The 19,434-nt window shown below is 29.6% G+C and overlaps 2 protein-coding genes across 7 annotated transcripts; both read left to right on the top strand.

Annotated features, from left to right (window-relative positions):
• Positions 1-816: 816 nt before the first annotated feature.
• On the top strand, positions 817-3,809 carry LOC110643080 (uncharacterized). 2 transcript variants are annotated; one of them, XM_021795320.2, is made up of 6 exons: positions 817-1,034; positions 1,116-1,218; positions 1,305-1,675; positions 1,801-1,867; positions 2,866-2,908; positions 3,019-3,809. In XM_021795320.2, coding segments are annotated over exons 1-6 (669 nt in total). In that variant the 5' UTR covers positions 817-950; the 3' UTR covers positions 3,020-3,809. The 2 variants fall into 2 exon arrangements, with proteins under 2 accessions (XP_021651012.2, XP_021651011.2); XM_021795319.2 differs by having other exon boundaries at positions 819-1,034; positions 1,801-1,877.
• Positions 3,810-10,492: 6,683 nt separating this feature from the next.
• LOC110643076 (transcription repressor KAN1) lies at positions 10,493-18,603 on the top strand. Of its 5 annotated transcripts, none has more exons than XM_058139590.1 (6): positions 10,493-11,633; positions 11,758-11,834; positions 12,322-12,367; positions 12,574-12,712; positions 17,799-17,892; positions 18,258-18,603. In XM_058139590.1, the coding sequence occupies exons 1-6, from the start codon at positions 10,847-10,849 to the stop codon at positions 18,342-18,344; spliced, it is 1,230 nt and encodes a 409-aa protein (XP_057995573.1). In that variant the 5' UTR covers positions 10,493-10,846; the 3' UTR covers positions 18,345-18,603. The 5 variants fall into 5 exon arrangements, with proteins under 5 accessions (XP_057995573.1, XP_057995572.1, XP_057995571.1 ...); XM_058139589.1 differs by having other exon boundaries at positions 10,496-11,633; positions 17,796-17,892; XM_058139588.1 differs by having other exon boundaries at positions 10,498-11,633; positions 18,170-18,603.
• The last annotated feature ends 831 nt before the right edge of the window (positions 18,604-19,434 follow it).

Genomic DNA, 19,434 nt, shown 5'->3' with positions numbered 1-19,434 from the left:
AATTTTGATTTCCTTTATTTTTACTTTTAAAACCCATTTGGAAATTTTATATATAAATAAAATTTTTCACTTCATATATTTTCTTAAAGGTGAATTATTTTTAATTAATCATAATTAATGCTTGAGTTTTTATATTTTAAAAATTAAATAAAACATCTTTAAATTTTAATTTTATTATACATTTTTATTTTTCTTAACTTTTTTGCCGTTAATAAATAATGATGATATCTTCAAACCTCTTAAAAAAATTATTTGATTCATAAATTTTACTATTATAAACATGTTTGTATTTGAGTTCTTACTATTATTAACACTTAGTTCTATCTTAATTATCTTTTTTAGTTCATGGGAATTTCTATAATTATTCGATTTAAAATAAAATAAATTTATTTTATTTTTAAAAGTCATTAAATAATTGACAAATGTCATTTTTAATTAAAAAATTATAAATATAAAATTAAATTTATCTACTATAACAGGTCACCCACTAAATTTACTAAGTAATTTATTGATATTGAGAATGCTAAAACAAATAAAGTAGTACGAAAATTATATATGACTATATATTTTATAAAAAATTATATTATTTTATGAAAATATTGTGAGGTAAATTATAAAATTTTGTAAAATTATCATAATTTTTATAGACAAAATAATTTTTTACTTCGTAAATTATTAAGTAATTTTAAAAGGCACCTTAATCTATTAATTAACAGCTAAATTAATTTTATAGTTTTGAACAAAGGAATTTTTTTATAGAATAAATTATTTAAAGTAAAACAAGGAAAGGGGGTTTCTTTTTAATTAGGCCCAAAGAATTTCCAAACCGTCTAGGTGGATCGCTGGTCTCCTCACATTTGTAGCCCGAGTTGGTGTACGGCCCAAACAAACATTTGCAAGGGAAAAAGGATACTGAGTTAACCGGCGTAGCCTCTTGGGCAGCGGCGGCGATGGGGTCGACTGCCCTCTCCACCAACCTTCAAAGTAACAAACAGAGCAACATTACCACACAAAGGATGCCTAAACGCAGAGAGGTACCACACACATTCACACAGAATCTCACTTATAAAATCTCATTTTGATTCCTAAAATAAAATCCCTAATTTGGTGGTTAGATTTTGGAAAAGAAGAAGGCAGTAGATGAATTGATCAAAGCAGCTTCTGCCGTTAAGGATCATCTTGCTTCTTTCCCATCCTTTCGCCAGTTTGATACCAATGGTTATACCAATCTTTTCTTCTTCTTCTTCTTCTTCTTCTTCTTCTTCTTCTTCTTCTGTATGTAAATATCGCTATTTGATTATTAGGGCTGTCGGTGTACTTGGAATCTGGGAGAGGGGATAAACTCACCTCTTCTCTTAAGCGACGTCTTCAAAACCTTCTCAAGGATAATATGGAGAGGCATTATGGCCCTGAGTGGGCTGCTGAAGAGAAGGTGAAGCGATGGGAAATGGTTACGCCAGAAGCACGTCATATATTATTGTATGAGGCTTCACATAATGAAGAAAAGGTGATATTAGATAGGGACGATTCGTTGGTTGGCTTTGTACATTACCGGTTTACTCTAGAAGAGGGTTTGCCTGTTCTTTATGTGTATGAAATTCAGCTGGAATCTCGTGTGCAAGGGAAGGGATTAGGGAAATTCATAATGGAATTGCTTGAGCTTATTGCTCGTAAGGTACTTAATGCTACCTTTTCTTTTGCTTTACCTTTTTTTGTTAATCAATATTTAATCTTTTTTTGCGAAATCATGTTGTCTTCTTCACAATTTGAAATTTAATTTAGTGATTCCCTCTTTTGTAGAACTGCATGAGCTCCATTGTCTTAACTGTCCAAAAAGCAAATGTAGTAGCTATGAATTTCTATACAAGTAAGCTGAGGTAAATTTGTTACTGATAGCATATCTTCTTGATCTTTTCTTGCATTTGCTATTGCTAATGCTTGGCTTTCTGAATCTTAGGTTGAAAGGAAAGCATCATGTTAGATACAAAGCAATTTTGATGAGTATAACCATTACTCAAATCCACATAAAACCACCATTAATATTTGTAAAACATTCCTGATGCTGATTCATGGAATGTCAAGAAAGGCCAGATTGAAGAACTCTAAAATTTTGGTAATTATGTTATTTCTGGGACCATCAAAATTTGGGAGCTTGGTTAATTAGAGTTGGGTTTACTAGGCTTGAGACTTCAAGAGTTTGTTTGGTGATATATATAAATTTACCTTACAAGAAGCCTCTAAAATATGTGATTCAAAGAAGCGTGTTAGTTTTTTTTCTCCAATCATAATGTGGCCTTTAGTCATCAGCCCGAGTGCCAGAAATCTTCCATTAAAACCTTAATTTACTTTTATAGCCTGCATCTCCCTAACAGTACTGTTCTTGGGTGCTGATCACAATGGCAGATTTTTGCTGCAAGCATCAGAATCTTTCTTTTCTATTTGATTCCTGGTTGTTCCCTCCTCACTAACCTTGCTTGTCCACCCAATTTCCTACCTTTTTCTAGCTTTTAAGTACCTAATTGTGAACTGTAAACGTGCAAGCTGTCCTGCATCACAATGAATAATTTTGTTTTATCTATTTCTATAGATTAACTTCAGAGCCGGTAAGCTTCTTCAGGCGTTAGATTTTTCTTCCAAGCTGTCCAATGAGTGGTCTTCTCCCACGCTTATTCCACCCTAAACTCCTTTAATCCTACTTTACTGTTCTAACTTCCTGAGCTGCATCAATTTGTGGATTTGGCATTTCACCCAAGACCAAAAGCATGATTCCTCTTTATTTTCCCTCTGCCATAAAAGCTCATTTTAATATTTCTCTGTTCCTTTTCTTTATCTAGATTCCATTGATTTGGTTCTAATTTTGTGCAGATATGCTATATCGAGTATTTCACCATCAAGAGTTGATCCACTGGTATGAGATTATTGTCTATGTTACAAGTAACATTTTATACTATAAACTAATTTTTTTGAGTTTTTTTGTTTTTTTGGAAGATATGATTACTTTTATTACTTTTTGTACAGATTGGAGCTCAGAAGAATTATGAAATTCTTTGCAAAGCGTTTGATAATGAAGCTAAAGCCATATTGGAGGCATAAATTATTAGTCACTTTTGCTGGATGTTTGTCTTTTCATATGTTCTTGTGCTTGTGCAAATATTGTAAGGAGGCAAATATCTGTGCATGTGTGCTCTGATGCAGATATCATGAGGGATCACAATGTGATGCAGCACACTAGTGGTGGTCTTCTTGTGGAAAAGGGGTCTTATTTCACAGTGATAATGCATTAAAATATGAAGACTAACAAAATTGCGAAAATGGAACTATTGATAGGAAAAATCAAATTGAAAAAATTGAAAATTCTGATGCTAAAATCTAAAATTATTTCTTACAAGAAGATTAGTCCAAGAAAAATTTCAGGCTACAGCTTTGGAAGAATAGACTGATTCAAGTGCTTCTTAAGAAAAATTTCTCTCAGGACTGGAGTACTTTCTTTCCAATTGACTTCACTTATTTAATTGACTCCGCCCACTCTGTACATGGCTCTGCCTAGCAACGTTTAACCCCTGTACGTTCAACTCACTCTCTGTCCCATAGATTTGTTTTTCCCCATACTCACTGAAACCATTCTACTTCTTGGCAACATAAACCTAATAAAAGGTCACTTCTTCGTCACATCCGCCATTGGAGTTGAACCTGTTTTTGTTTTTTATATTTTTTGTTTATGAAAGCAACATATGTATACTTTTTGTATGCCATGAGAGTATTTAGTGTCATCGGAAGTGTATTAATGAAGAAAAAAACATTAAATTTAATTTCTTTCATTAATCTTTGAATAATTTATGATCCTATTTATACGAGACAGTACATATGGTGTGTGACTCCTGTTGGGTTGTTATTGCATTATTGTTGTGGTCTCTTCCTCTTCATGGTGTATATATGGGAGATGGAGAGAAAGAAAATGACCTTATAATTATGATCTTTTTAGAAAAAAAAAACAATAAATCATATCTGAATATATGCTCTTTTAATTTGTGAATGCTATACATGCATATTAAGAAAAGTACATTTTTATTTTGTTTTATTTTAAAATCTCGTGTTAAATACCATTAACCATATGTGACTTGCTGACATATATACATTATTTTAGAGGGAGATTAAATGTATTTTCGTACTCTCTTCTCTTGTTTCGTTTATTCTAGAAAGGAATTGTGATTCATTTTATTATATATTCACTGCCATATGTATATTTTATTATAACATATATTAAAATAAATCAACTTATATTAAAGATACTACAAAGTTAAGTATTTTATACTTGTTAAATAACGATCAAATATAATATTAAATATTATAGGTGTCTAACAAAAATTTTCTTACCTAACATATAATTTAGGCGTAATTTTTTAAAAATAAATCCTAAATAATTATAAAACATTTTTTTATAATTAAATATTTCTCAATATTTAAAAATTTAAAGAAAATTCGATAAAAACATATTTTAAAAATTTTAAAGAAAAATCGATAAGCATTCTGGCATTTATTGGATATTTTCTCCAATTCTTGCGTTTTAGAACTTTAAAATTCTACCAAAAATTTGAGCTAAAAATGAGCATTCTCCAAAGTCTCAATCCCTATAAATAGAGCAGATTGCATTAATCGTGCCTCAATTTAAAAATATATAATAATAATATATTTAAATTTTAATTTATATTATAAAATTTTTATTTTTAATTTAAGTAACATAAAATATTTTTATAATTTTTAGTTGTTAATTTCTAAATTATCAATATCGATATATCATCTATCAAATTAAAAAAAAAAATTATATTTTTGATGAATTAATGTTAAAAATTTAAATTTAAAATATTTTATTATTATATATCTCAAAATTGACGTGTCATTTATATAATTTACTCAGTAAAAAAGGCAACAAACAATAATTAATGCACAATTCAATAAGTGTTCCTGGGGCCTACAATAACACAAAAGTCCACATCTTCCTTACATTCTTTATCAACAATCCATTATTCCACAGTTCATAATTTCAAAGTCCACAGTCCTAAGGAAACAAAAACTCTAAACCACAATAAATTCTAATCTACTCTAAGCTAAGCATACTCTTGAGTAAAGAATGGTTAACCCCATAACTCCAAGCCACTTCCACACTCTTTCAATTTTTCTTAAAACTAATATTAACAGTAATAATTAAAATTTAATTTTAAATTAGTTACATCGGCTATATAGATATTTTTTGGCCTTCACATCAATATATATAAAATTACAATAAGAGCTAAAAATTAATCATAATCTAATTACTTCCTTTTAGAAATTAATTATTTTGGAATAACATATATTGGATCACTATTCTTATTTTGTTTTTAACCATTTAAGAGGGAACACAGAAATCATAAAACAATTTCAATTGTAGTATAACAATTTCATTTTTCAAAAGCATCTGTCAAAAAGTTTCAGTTCTCTAGGGTTCAAGGCCCACTTCTCAACTGTGTAGAGCTGTTCTGTGCCCTCTGGGGTAGGGGATGGTTTTCTCTCTTCCTAAAGGCAAAGGTGTCCCTCCTCATCTCTAGGTGAGGTTGTATGTAGTTTTGATATTGGTTTTGGTAGGCAAAATGAGTTATTTGGAGAGGGATTTGGAAGTTTTCCTGCGTTGTGGGTTGGTCGATGGAAAGAACCATAATTTTCATGGCTATGTTCATTCTCGATGCTGTTATTGGAGTTAAGTTATTGGTGGGATGAGCAGGCGATCGACTAGAGAGGGTTACAAGGAAGGCGTCTCGAGTTTAGAGCCAGCATTCAACATGCATCTAGTTGGTTTTCGCATGGCGATAGTGAACCCATGGCCTCTGCTCTCCTCCCTTCCCTGTTGATGGTGGTCTTTCTGTTTTTGGTGTTTGCTGGAGATGATGGTTTTTTCTATGAATTATAGGCTTCTACCTATATTTGGGGTTTTCTCTTGCTTTGGCTCAAACAAAGAAATCGATTTACTGGTTTCGGCAACTCTTCCAGTGATTCCCAATGGAAGCCGCACTGCCCTTGTTTTGGTAGCTTTCTATTTTTGGTTCCCTTAGTTTAGGGTTAGGGTTATGGCCAGTTGGGTTGGGTTAGTTGTTGCGGGTGGGTATATTAGGAGTGACAATGGGTCTGATTTCTGTGGGTACTTGATATGAAAAAATCCTAACATGATGAGTTTTTTAACAACCTAATTTTTTTAATAAATATATTTTTATTATTTTCTTTTATTAGCTAATCATTTATTTATATTTTATTCATAAATTTAAATTAATATTTTATAATGATAATTTTTGTTAAATTGATATTTATTTTATAAGTATTATTATTTTTATCATTATCATTATTATTATATTTATTTTTATTATTTTTTTTATATAACCAGTTTTAAACATTCATATTAAATGTTTAATGAAATACTATTTTATATTATTAACAATTGATTCAGTAGTCATTAATTTTATTATTATTATTATTATTATTATTATTAATTTAAATGTATTAAAGAAAGATTAGAGACCTATGTGAACAAATAAGAAAAGTTCAGGGATTTCAATAAAATTAAAAGTTAAAAAAAAAATAAACCCAAAACGCAGTGCACAGGCCCCCCCCCCCACCGTTCTTTCTCTCTCCCCGATTCCCTCGTTCTCCCTCCCTTCTCCTTTGCTTCTGGCCACCACCCTCGTCACCCATCACCGGCTAGCGTTTCCAACCACCACCCCCAACACCAGTGACCTCCGGCAATGCCTCGATAGCGAGCTCTGGCCATAAAAAATGCGAGGAAGGATGAGAGAGAGATGAAGCACGCCGTCGAAGCTTTGGGCCTCGATTCCTGACATTTCCGACACCGGATGGCTGTAGTCCCACTGGCGTTCACTTCCTCATGACTTGGCGCACTTTTCCCGATCGGTGGTGCTTCAAACCGTCGCTGGCAGCCATAGTTCCAAGGAGAGAGAAAGAAGAGAGAGAAAGTTTTGGGCAGTGGGCACCAATGGACTCAGGACGGTGAAATCTTTGAGATAGGACCGGTTCCGCTTCGATCGAACACCGTTTGAAAAGGCGATAATCGGACGATCCAGATCACTTGGTGAGATTTTTGAACTTGTTCGATTTCCAAAAATCAAAAATAATTTTATGATAATTATTAATAATTTTTAGGCATAATTTAGGTGCGATTGGATCGAAGATAGCTCACCCATGCCAGGACCGCATTCTTAGCCAGATCCGGCTGTCCGATGGCTCATCTCAAAATATGATTGATATTATACTCAATCCTTACATTTTCAAACGTTCTGAACGCGTTTCAGGTGTCAAATTTGACATAGGTAAACCCGAACTCTACATTACTCAAATTTTGTCTTGTACTGGGTTATAATAAAATTTATAAAATATTCATGGAAGATCATAAATTTTTGATTCCTTTTGTAATAGCCTTATAATATTATTAAGGACTGCGGAGCAAAATTTTAGAATTTTTAGAGCTTGTTTGGGTGGATTTTTATAAAATGTCAATTATAGGAATTAAAATGTAATTTTTAAGATTGTGAGTATTGCCTAGTTTGAAGGGCCTAGGAGGGGCCATATAATGATGATGAGATATAGTTGAGTTTAGAAGTGTTATTTGAACCATTTTTTCAGGTTGGGTAGGTCCCAGGTGTAGGAAAAACTCTGCCTGATTTCTAGCATGAATTAGGTTATCTGTTGTCTCTTTAGAGTTTTATTTTGACTTAATACTAATAAATTTATAATATAATTATTAGGTGATCGAGGTTAACTATTTTCTTCTATCCAGCAGCCACAATAGTTCTCGATATACTGTGAGTAAACTATTAATTTTAATTATAATTTCAATATTATTATATGTTCAAGCATGTCCATGCATCACTTATAAATCTGTATCTATGTAGTTAGACCCAAAACACGTTTTATATTGCATTCTTAATTGATGAAGTGTCATGGATGTTGTTTATAGTAATTTAGTACAGTGTGCGTGCGTTGGCGTGCGTGTGGTGTGTGGTATTAGATATGGATAGGACGGGTAGACACAGTTTGAGAGACACTCGCTGGGCCCTGGTTCTCTTATGGATAAGTCGGGGTAGGCACTGCTCGAGAGACACTCGTTCATTAAGCGAAAGTCCGGCTTGAGAGACACTCGCTGGCAAAGGTTGGATTAAGAGAGCTGTATAGGGGATCAACTCTCATATATGTACAGTTTGAATATTATTGGGTGTGTGTATGCTCAAAATTACCTTTTTACTATTATGATGTGATTTGTATGAAAATTTTAATGATGTTGCATTTCACTCCTATGTTGCATTAGCTTTAGATAACTATAGAAATTGTTGTTAAAATTAGTATTTTACTCTCTGAGTCGAATGTTCACTCATGTTCACCCTATTTTTTCAGGCTACAGGAGAAGACCTTTTTTCAGAATAACCTGTTTCTTTTCTCGCAGGTTATCAATAATTACTTAATTTTATTATTATTCTCTAAATTTGTAATTTAGAACTCCGCATGTGTTAGCAGTAGTATAAACCATATTAAGAATTGTGTTAATTTAAATTCTTGAGGTTAATAAATAAAGATTTGTATGATACTTAAACAATTTGTAAATGATGTAACCGGGTTAAGCTGGGCTCCCCTAATTTGAGTTTTTGATAATTATTGGGTTACGTTGGCCCAAAATAAAATTATAATATTTTAATTTAAATTATTTTTATATGTATATTGGGCCTAAATTATGAGCCTAGTCATGGGTTTGGAAACAGTAAGGCTTACTACGAGCCTTGGGGACTTTATGTCGATCCAGGTCCTAGTGCCGGTTCGACCTATAGGTTGGGTCGTGACAAGTTTAGGTAGTATATAATATGGTTTGGGATAAATTCAGATTTGAAATTTAATACGAGCGATGGATTCGCGTCGAGTTCAGAATTTACATATTGGATATCTATTATCTGAACCCGCTTATATAAATATTTAATTAAATCTAAAATATATTTTTTTATAATAGTATTTATAAAGTTTTATATAATTTATATAAAATAAAATTGAAGTATTTATGGAATTATTAAATTTTTTAGATATAAATTATTAATAAAAATAACTTTTACGTAGATTTTTAATTAAAATATATAAAATTAAACAGATTTGGATATTTGCTGAGTAATAATAATTGGGTTTGGAACGAGTTTAGGTAGTTGATAATAAATTTTAATTGAGTTTGGAACAAGTCAAAATTTTAAGAATATAAATCAAGTTCGAATTTGAGTATATTGATTTTCGCGAATACTCTATCTGTTATCATCCCTGGGTTTGCTTGGATTCTTTGGTTTAAGCTTAGACCTTATTTAGTGGATCTAATCTCTAAACTTATATGCAATAAAAGTGCAATTAAAAAAAGAACTTCATATTTCAAAATAATCTCCAATTAATTAATAAGCATTATTTGACCTCTCTATAGCACTCATTTGGGACTCATCTATTAAATATATGGGTTTCACATATTTATATCTTGGATTTATGATAAACCCAATTTAAGTAAGAATTTTCTTGTGTCTTTGATTGAATCAGGTATATGCAAGAATTTTTATTTTAATTTCTAAGATATGGTAATTTTTTATTGATAAATAAAGGCTTGTTTGTTTTAGTTGTTGAATGCAGCTAATAATTATTAACTAATAAATATTATGGCCGATAGCTAGTGATAGTAGATTTATATTTAGTGTTTGGTAAAATAATGTTTAATTATTGCTATTAATATATAGAATGACTAATAAGAGTATATATCATATAATTTATTTTATTATTGAAATAAATATAAAATTATAAATTTATTATTAAAATAAGAAAATAATTAAATTCCCTAAAAAATAATTAAATAATTTTAAAACAATAAAATAATAATTATTATTATAAAGAAAAAAATATTATAATCTTAATTCAAGTTAAAAAAAAACTTCTTGTATTTTATATTTTATATTATTAATAGAAAATATTTTAATAAAATTATAATGTGTTAATTAAAGTGTTAAGATTATAAATAAAAGATAGAAGTAAATAATATTAATAACATTAATTTTCAAATGATAATATAATCTAAATTAAAAATAAAATTAAATTAGTATCCGATGAGAAATAACTTTAAAAATAAAATTGATATAAATTATAATTGATTAGTATCATATTAATTATTCATAATTATAACTTTATTTTGTTGAAGTTATTAAATATTTTAATTTAATTATTTAAGTGTATATTGATTATCAAATATCCCCCTAAAAGAGGTATATGTTTATTTATCTATCAACTCACATGTACAATTTAACCCCGTAGTACCCGGGGAATGAGGGAAACCAAAAGAAAAGGAGAAAAAAAATAAATTCCAAAGTTTCACAGTTTTCCGTGTATTTGACTATAGAGAAAAGGAAAGCTGCCTGAGAGAGAGAGAGAGAGAGAGAGAGAGAGAAGCTTTGTTCAAGTGTCGTTTTCTTATATATACTCTCGAGGTCTAGTAAGGAAAAGCAGACGAGACGACCCCAAAATCTATCTCCTTCTCTTCCCTTCCCAATCCTTGTTGATTTCCCATTCTTCTTGCACCACCACACATCTCTCTCTCTCTCTCTCTCTCTCTCTCTCTCCTTCTCTTTCTGTATACCTTTTTCTTTTTCTTGATGTGGTGAAAACTGAAAAATCCTTTCCTTACTTCCTTTTTTTGTGGTTTTCTTTCCAAAATTATCTGTACTTCAAGAAAAAATTGGTTGTGGATTCTTCTATATTGAAAAAATCGATTGCAGCTGCTTCAACCCATTTCTTGGGAATAAAAATGTCCCATAAAGGAGGAATTTTTGATAACCAATCTTTGAATCAGATTCCAGACCTCTCACTTCACATAAGCCTTCCAAATAGTGCTCCGTCCTCTATATGCACTGGCACAAATGATGCTGATGATTCAACTTTTGATGTTTGGTACAGAGATGATGCCCTGAAATCACACAGCGACAGTTCAATAAAAGTTGGGCCTGAACCAGATGACACCATCGAGCTTTCTCTGGCGGCAAATCCAGCAGCCTCTATGGCTTTAGAAGTAGAAAGCCCTTGGAGAAGAATAAGCTACGCTGGAGGTGGCGGCGGTGATGTTGGCTGCAGAGAAGCCGATCAAGCAAGGCAAAGAAATATTCTTCTTCAACGTGCTAAGAGTGGCTCTGTGAGTCATATAAATCATGGGATCTCAGGCTTCAAACCCATAAAGGGGATTCCAGTTTACAGCAGCTGGAACATCAATTCTGGGGAAATGGATCCCAGATTTTGCTTTAACCAAATACCATATTCATCATCCTGCACTCCTTATCCATGTTCTTCTCCAGGTGATCCCTGCAGTTCTTTTCCTGTTCATAGAATGGGGACATCATCAGTTCCACCACAGTATCAGTACCATCAGTATGAGGGTGGAGTGGTAGGAGGTGCACAGGTTTATGGAGGTGAGATGATTAGATCAAGATTTATACCAAAGCTACATAGCAAGAGGAACATGAGAGCACCAAGAATGCGTTGGACAAGCTCTCTACATGCCCGTTTTGTTCACGCTGTGGAGCTTCTTGGTGGCCATGAAAGTACTGACTAAAATCTCTTTTAAATCACTAGGATATATGTTAATTAGATTTTCAGAAGCTAGTTTCTTTGTGCTGGGGTTTAAAAATCTTCCTTTAATCAAAGATTGTAACGTTTACTTTATAGGAGCCACACCGAAGTCAGTTTTAGAGCTGATGGATGTCAAAGATCTAACACTTGCGCATGTCAAAAGCCATTTACAGGTTTGTCCTGAACTTATAATATTAAGCCTTTTTTTTTTTTTTATTAAACACAGCACCCTTTGTTTCTTTCTCTTTCTTCTGAGCTGCGGTGAAGGCTTTGGGCATGAAAACGGGCACGAAAACCGATGAATGCAGTGAATGCATGAACAGTTGTGTGTGTTGTTTGTGATACTGGACAAGTTCTACTTTTTGAGAGGGGAAAGAGAAAGAAAGAAAAGAAAAAGTAGCCATCATTTCTCAATAATAGAGGCAATTACTGACCTTACCAAACATCAACCTCGTGGTTAATAAACAAACCAAGAAAAATCCAGAAAGAGAAGCATCTGATTTGATTTTTCTATTTTCTTGACTGTTTCCTTTTCTCTCTTCCTCTTTAATTTCTTTATCTCTTTTTTTTCAAAAAAATGATAAATACTATTTACTTATTTTAATTAGCGATACGTCTCCGTGTTTTCTATTCATTTTCTTTGTCTCTTTTGCCTTGCAGATGTATAGAACTGTTAAGAGCACTGACAAACCTGCAGCTTCCTCAGGTAATTTGTCTTTCTTTCATTTTCAGCTAATAAATTCCCTGTTTTCTGCTACCCATTTGAATTTTTTAAAATTTCTCTCGTCCTGTGTTACCCTATCAAGTGGTAGTTCAAAATGCATCTGTTCGTGCCAATGATCATATCCATAAATTAGTTAATTAATAATATATTAATATATTTTTCAAACATATGGCCCCTTTGATCATCAGATGGATCCGCTGATGAAGATTTCTTGCCTATAACAATTCCCATTAATCAAAATGCTACGCATAGAGCAGCTTCAAGTGTGTCTCTTGAACATGATAATGGTTATACTACTTCCTCAACTCCATGGAGTAACTCTTCCAGGTAAAACTCTCTTTCTCTCTCTCACTGATCACTCATACACTGTGCATTAATTGATTCTGTTTACAGTTTTTCTTTTTTTAATTCTTGGGATCGAACCCATTACTGATCATATATGTGGTTACCAGCTGCCAGTGGAAACCAACCCTCAACTGATCATATAATATATTAGTTTAGCTTGTAGCATATATAGTTGAGTGGTAATGGGTGAATGGCTTTTCTGTGGGATGATTTGAGGTTTTTACAGGGGCATTAGTTTATTTCCCCATGCATGGCTGACTTTAGCAAGCCTAGGAAATCTAAATCCGCGTCCACCTTCCCCATTTCTTTTCTTAAAAACTAAAAAGAGCTTCCTTTGTAACAGCTTTTGCTTTTCACTTGCTTGCTTTCTTTCTTTTTTTCGCTTTTTCTTCTGCTTTCTTTCAGATAACCTACATGGCCATGCATCATTTAGCTTTCAATATCTTAACATCAGAAATCTACCAACTCATCATGTGACAATGCACATAAATATATATTCAACTAAAGCATGCCCATGTACAACTTAACCCTTTTTTTTCAAATTTTCCTTTACAATATTTTCTTGGGCATATCTTTAATTAATATAATTAACCCCCATAATTTAATGATAAATATTGGTCTTTCCATGGTTTTGCTTATGATTATATAATGGTATAAAAAAAAGAAAAAAAAATTATTTGGTGAGTGTCTACATATTGAACTCTATATCTGTAAATCAATCTTCTTTCATTCTCATGAAATCTTTAACCCCACGTCCCTTCCCCACTCAATTATTCACCAAATATTATGTAAAGTTATTAGCAAATTAATTACATAAAGAAGTATGTGATTTTCTAAGTGTGTTGTATACTCATTTTGGAGTTAAAGGAGATTTCCTTCATTTTAACTCCAAAAATATTTCACTGAAAATCAACCTCCCGGCTCCCTGGCTAATACATTCTGATATTGCCTATCTGAGTTGTTAGATGCAATTAATTAATAGCTTAAACCTGGTGGTAGCTGTATTTCTAAACTTAAGGGAGGTCTGAATTTTGAACTTTGGCTTTTTTGTTATTGAACCCTTAAATCTATGGACGTTTTGTGTTGAATCCCTACCCTTATAGTATTGATTTCATCCTGCCAAGCCCTGAGAGAGAGAGAGAGAGAGAGGAGACAAATGGGTTTACCTTGGAAGGTAGAAACTAGAAATCCTAGCTAGAATGGTACAACAGACAACATATATAGCTAGTGGGATGTTAATAGGATAGTCTCAAGTTAGAAAAAGATGGGATCCTAAATATGTTAGATGGGCTACCTAGTTTTTCCATATGATCAAGTTCTCTATTTCCACCCACTTTATAGCACTAAATTTTAAAAACTTGTTTTTTTTTAATCTCAAAATGGTATATGGAAACCCAAATTTCTTTTTCCTTTGAAGAAAATCCCAAATTTGAATCCTATACTACTTTTTGTGTAGATGTAAGTACCGTAAGTAATGGGTCTATGCTTTTTCTCACATTCTATTTTCATGATTTTGAATCTTTATAAATTTTTATTGTTTGGAAGAAATGAAAATTTTCTAAACTATTTGAAGATTTTAAAGAGAAAATTTTCTAAACCCACCAAATTAGTCAATTAAAAAAATAAAAATTTTTATAAATTTTAAAAAACTTCATAAAACCTTACTTAAAAAATCACTTATTTCGAAACACATCCAAGATTTTGAAACATTAAAATCTCTTATTACTTTATAAAACTTCATTCCAAAGCAATGAGTTCCAATAATAGGTTTGTAATGTACGAAAAACCGTACACAAAGCTTGTTGAAGAATTTGGTTTCCTTTTCAACTTATTTATGATTTTTCAAGTTCTTAGATGATGATCAAAATCACTTGACCATTTTTCATTTCGTTATTTATTATTTTTCTTTTGAAGGTGTCTTGAGGTCCCAAGCTTGATGCTTGACTTGGGAATTTAGGGGTTTTTTTTTTCTTTTTTTGATTTGGGAATTATTTTTATATACCTTTGTGGAGAAGAACAGAAGTAAATAAGAGTGAATGACTTGAAAATTTCCAGACCTTAACCAAATTTTATAAATAGATCATGTTGGATAAATTCAAACCAAGAAAATTAAGGCTTAGGGTTTTATTTAATTAAATTTCATATATTGAATAAGATAATCGGTAATTATTTTTTATATGATCAGAATTCAATGGTTTAAATTCAGCCAATGTCATAGCAGTCTAATTACTTACATGAAATTGTTCATATTGTCATGCTATAATCATAATGTCAAAATGCCATGAATTAGTTAAAAATAATAATTAATTAATAATTCAAGATAAATAGCTTATGTTACAAAATATTATTTTTAAATTTTTTATAATCCTTTACTCCTCTTACTAAAATATTATATATTTTAATTTTTATAATTTTATTAAATAATATTTTAATCCTTTTATTTTTAAATGAAACTACATTTTCGTTTTTTAAAATTTAAAAGATGAGAAACCAAACTGTTATTCCATTGATTTGATGTATTTAATTTGCATTTGTTTTTCATATAGCAATTTAGGATATAGTCAAATATATACATTTCCTATTACTATATATACTTAAAAAAAATCAACATAAAATATTTTGTTTTATTTAATTATTAGTGAAAATTAAATAGAAAAAAGATAAAATAAGTCCTATACTTTCAGTGGACGTCAAGTATGCTCAAAATCATATTTTTGGCTAAATAAGGACATAACTTTCTAATTAAGGTTAAATAGACTCAATTTTTGATAAAAATTAAAATATAATTTTTTCTATTTTTAATAATAAAATATTCATTTTATATTTAAATTTTAAAAGTTATTGTTTCTTCAATTTCTTTTTTTTTTAATTTTTTAGTTAACAATAATATATAATTTTAGCATTTAAAAATTAAAAAAAATAACATTTTATTATCATAAAAATAATATTTTATCCAGTAAGGACTTATGTGGCCTCCTTAATTAAAAAAATTCAGTTTTTATTCGATCAAAACTTAATTTTGAGCTTATTTGATTCTTGACTGAAAATATAAGGATTTATTTAGTCTTTTTTATAAAATTAAATACTATAAACTAAATATTATATTTAATATTATATTCATAATCTTGTTAAATAATTGAATAATTTCAATATTAAAACTAATTACAAAAAGGTTATATTATTATTAATTATTAGTAATTTTTGTCAACTAAGCATGACAATTTTTCATTCTTTAGAGATTCTAAGTGGTAAAAATTTTATCACCAAATGCTTATACAAGTTAATAAATTCTCACAGTTAATAATATAATACCAATATTATATATTTTAATGAAAAAATTTTCAACCTTCATATATAATTTTTGGATTGAAAGAAATCATGGAAGCATTTCCCATTCATTTTTTGATTAAATTATCTTATCTTTTGCAAAATTCTCTATCCTAGCTAGCTATTCAAAGTAAATCTATGTGCACCCTTTTGGTTTTGTGATTCAATATATTTATCCAATTTGACATCTTATAGTTTTAAAAATAATTTTAATATCACTATTCTAAAACTCATTAATAAAATCTTCAACTTTTCTTATAATCCAAGAAGTCATTGGGTTAATAATTTATAAGTCAAACATTTATCTTGTAGTTTAAAAAATTAGATATTCTTTTATATATCAGTCAGAAATTTTATTAAAGAAAATATTTGATTTATTTATAAATTGATCAAACTTACTTATAGGTTTAACCGACTTATAAGTCAAACCAAACACCCTTTTAATTTTGTTTTTAAGTAAGGTACTACTGAAAATAAGTCATAAATTATGTACTCTTATTTTTTACTTATTCTAAAACTATATTTTGACTAAGTAAAAGACTATATTATTCTAATAAATTTTAAAAATATCAACATTGTCCTTATTTTAATACACACAATATTCAACTACACATCTTTTTTTTTAAGCAACTCTTACTTAAAAGTTACATTTAAGTAGTTTTACTAAACAATTACATAATTATTTTTATATTAACTTATTAGTTAAAAAAATATATATACATTTTAAGTTAAAAATTAAGAGTAAGTAGTCAAACTAAATATCGTTTAAGTTACATGAAAAGTTTAGCATGGACAAACTAAAATCTAATCCGGATTAATAAACCTCTCAAAACATTTACATATGACATGCTAAACATGAAAAAGAAAAATGGATGCAATAAAATTTAGGAATTTTTTTTTTAAATTGTTGTTTAATAATTATATATATGTTTGTTGTGAAGTTAAAGAAATATGGTGAAAAATAAAAATAGAATTTATGTAAATCAATTATTGAAATAACAATGTTGGCCTAAACTAAAACCTTCAATAGATATCTAGCTAGCTAGCTTGCTTCTTCCCATCATTATCAGCCTATTCAGAACCTAAAAATTTACAATAATTTTTTTTTTTATCAATTCTCATATTTAAAAATATAATAAATGAAAGAATTTAATTCTTTTAAATTAAAAATGAATTTCTTTTAAAAGAAATAGAAATTAGGTTGAAAATTATGTAATTGTATGGGAATTCAACTCTTCTCTTATACATGATTTATTCCAAAGCAAGCAAGAATGCGTGGAAATACCGAAGGAAAAAAGATTGATATTCTCTTCTTCTATCTTAAGCTTTTTCATATTTAACTTATTTTGACATCCATCTTTATTTTTTATTGGATGCCAAAAATATTGAGCTATATATCCCTTTCCACTCAACAAAATAAAATGCATACAAGAAAAAAAAAAAGTAAACTTTGAATCCTTGGGTGAAAAAGAATTAATTCCATGAATCCTTCAAAGTGATGTGTAGAAGTTATCAATGGAGATCAGCGGCAATAATTTACTTATTGAAATATATACTCCATTACTTGGAACATAGATTGAGAGCTCCTCTCGATCTTGCATGGTTTAGACCCTAATTAGTAATCCTTTGCTCAACTTGTTATCTAAAATATGATCAACATTTCTACTTTTGCAGCAAATAAATTGATAAATAAAAGAAGATAATAACTAAAAATTGTTTGTGGATTTTTTTATAACAGCAGAGAAAGATGGCTGCATTGCAGTTCAAGGGATCTAGAAGAGCTTAGACGACCAGAAAACCTATCATCTCAACAAGCATCTGAAACCCAATTAGAAGTGAGTGAGATAAACTATTTCACCAGCTCATCTTAATTACTTTACATGCATTTGCTTCAAAGTTTCCAATGGATACACGCTAATAAGTAAACTAACTTCACAACCAGCCAAATCATATTCAGTTGCATAATCTGGTTTCGTTGTTGAATAAATTTTGATCGTCATTATGGCGAGACTAACCATGATTATTAGATTAGAGGCTGAATATAATGCTTCAAATTTTATATATGCTTCAAAGCATGACATTAATAAGAAAATGTATTATATTTATGTGCAGGAAAGTAGTGATTTAGCTGAATCAAGATGCTTTAAATCAGTCTGTAACCAATTACTTGAGACTGACCCAAGTTTGGAATTCTCTTTAGGAAGACCCGATTGGCGAAGAAAACAACATGATTAAATTTATCAGCAAAGCTGTCGGCTGTTGCCCTTATCAATATGCATGCGACTAGCTTAATTTACTTCAATTTGTTTCCTTTGTTTAGTAAGAAATGAAAATATAGATGAAATGAAGATATAAAGAAAGGTGATGATGTTGTAGCAGTTCCATCTGCCAATGAAAGAAAGAAGGGTTGTAGTGTTCTATCACTTTCAATGACTGTATATATAATTTTTGTAGGAGTGATGTGGGTGATGAGTGATGTTTGTCATTTACATAATGTAATGATGAAGCAAAAAGTAGAATAAAAGAAGGAATCACACTTTTAATAACTGTTCTACTGCTTCTTTCTTTGCTTGTTTAGCTAAGCATTTTGGGTGTTATTTTTTTTTAATTTTTAATTATTTACTTAAAATTTATAGTTATTTTAATTTTTGAAAATTTTTTAATTATATAATTAGCAATTAAAGTTATAATTATGATATTAAAATTTTACTAAGATTTTTTAAAATTTGTTTGAAAATTATTATTGAAATTGTTATTGAAAAAATACTTTTTAAATATATTGATCATAGAGTATTAAAAAAATTAAATTAAATTTGATAAATTTTATTCTTAAAAATACTAAAATAATAAAATAATTTTTTTAAATAGTTTTTTAGTATTATTTAAAATAATATTTTTTTCTTAAAAATAATATTGACATTTCAATCACAGTATTAAATGAGCACTTACCATTTTTGTTCTATAATAATAAATAACCATAATTATGCAACAGGTTCTTTCTTAAATTCATCATGAACACAAGACAAAAGATGCATAATGGGACTTAATAAATATAAGGGTCCTATTTATTTATACTTTGAGTTTATAATAGACCCAGTCTAATTAATAATTTCTTTATGCAACAAATAAACTCTTAATTAGTTGAGGGTTTTTTTTAATAGTCTTTTTTAATAAGTGATCAATTAATTGAGTGTTTGTTTCATATTCCTTTTTAAAGGTTGATTTAATATATTTTGCTTTAATTTTTTATTGGATGAAGATTAAAAAAAATTAAAATTCTTTGAATGGGTGATTTGGGTATATATTAGCTAGCTAGGGTGTGAAAGGATGACTTTAGAGGTGTATGATGAGATAAATTAGTTGATGTTTTTGAAGGA

This window comes from Hevea brasiliensis, chromosome 17 (genome assembly GCF_030052815.1).
Source record: "Hevea brasiliensis isolate MT/VB/25A 57/8 chromosome 17, ASM3005281v1, whole genome shotgun sequence".
Lineage (NCBI taxonomy): Eukaryota > Viridiplantae > Streptophyta > Magnoliopsida > Malpighiales > Euphorbiaceae > Hevea > Hevea brasiliensis.
Note: the sequence above shows the minus strand (reverse complement) of the source record. Positions and strands in the feature narration are given on the sequence as shown.

What these genes read in the sequence shown, in the direction of transcription:
- LOC110643076 (XM_021795310.2), top strand. Translation starts at nt 10,847, where the DNA reads ATGTCCCATAAAGGAGGAATTTTTGATAACCAATCTTTGAATCAGATT. An exon ending in GCTTCTTGGTGGCCATGAAA is followed by an intron (nt 11,634 to 11,757) that starts GTACTGACTAAA and finishes TTTACTTTATAG; the next exon opens with GAGCCACACCGAAGTCAGTT. An exon ending in ATGTCAAAAGCCATTTACAG is followed by an intron (nt 11,835 to 12,321) that starts GTTTGTCCTGAA and finishes TTTGCCTTGCAG; the next exon opens with ATGTATAGAACTGTTAAGAG.
- LOC110643080 (XM_021795319.2), top strand. Translation starts at nt 951, where the DNA reads ATGGGGTCGACTGCCCTCTCCACCAACCTTCAAAGTAACAAACAGAGC. An exon ending in TTGAGCTTATTGCTCGTAAG is followed by an intron (nt 1,676 to 1,800) that starts GTACTTAATGCT and finishes CCTCTTTTGTAG; the next exon opens with AACTGCATGAGCTCCATTGT. An exon ending in CATCAAGAGTTGATCCACTG is followed by an intron (nt 2,909 to 3,018) that starts GTATGAGATTAT and finishes CTTTTTGTACAG; the next exon opens with ATTGGAGCTCAGAAGAATTA.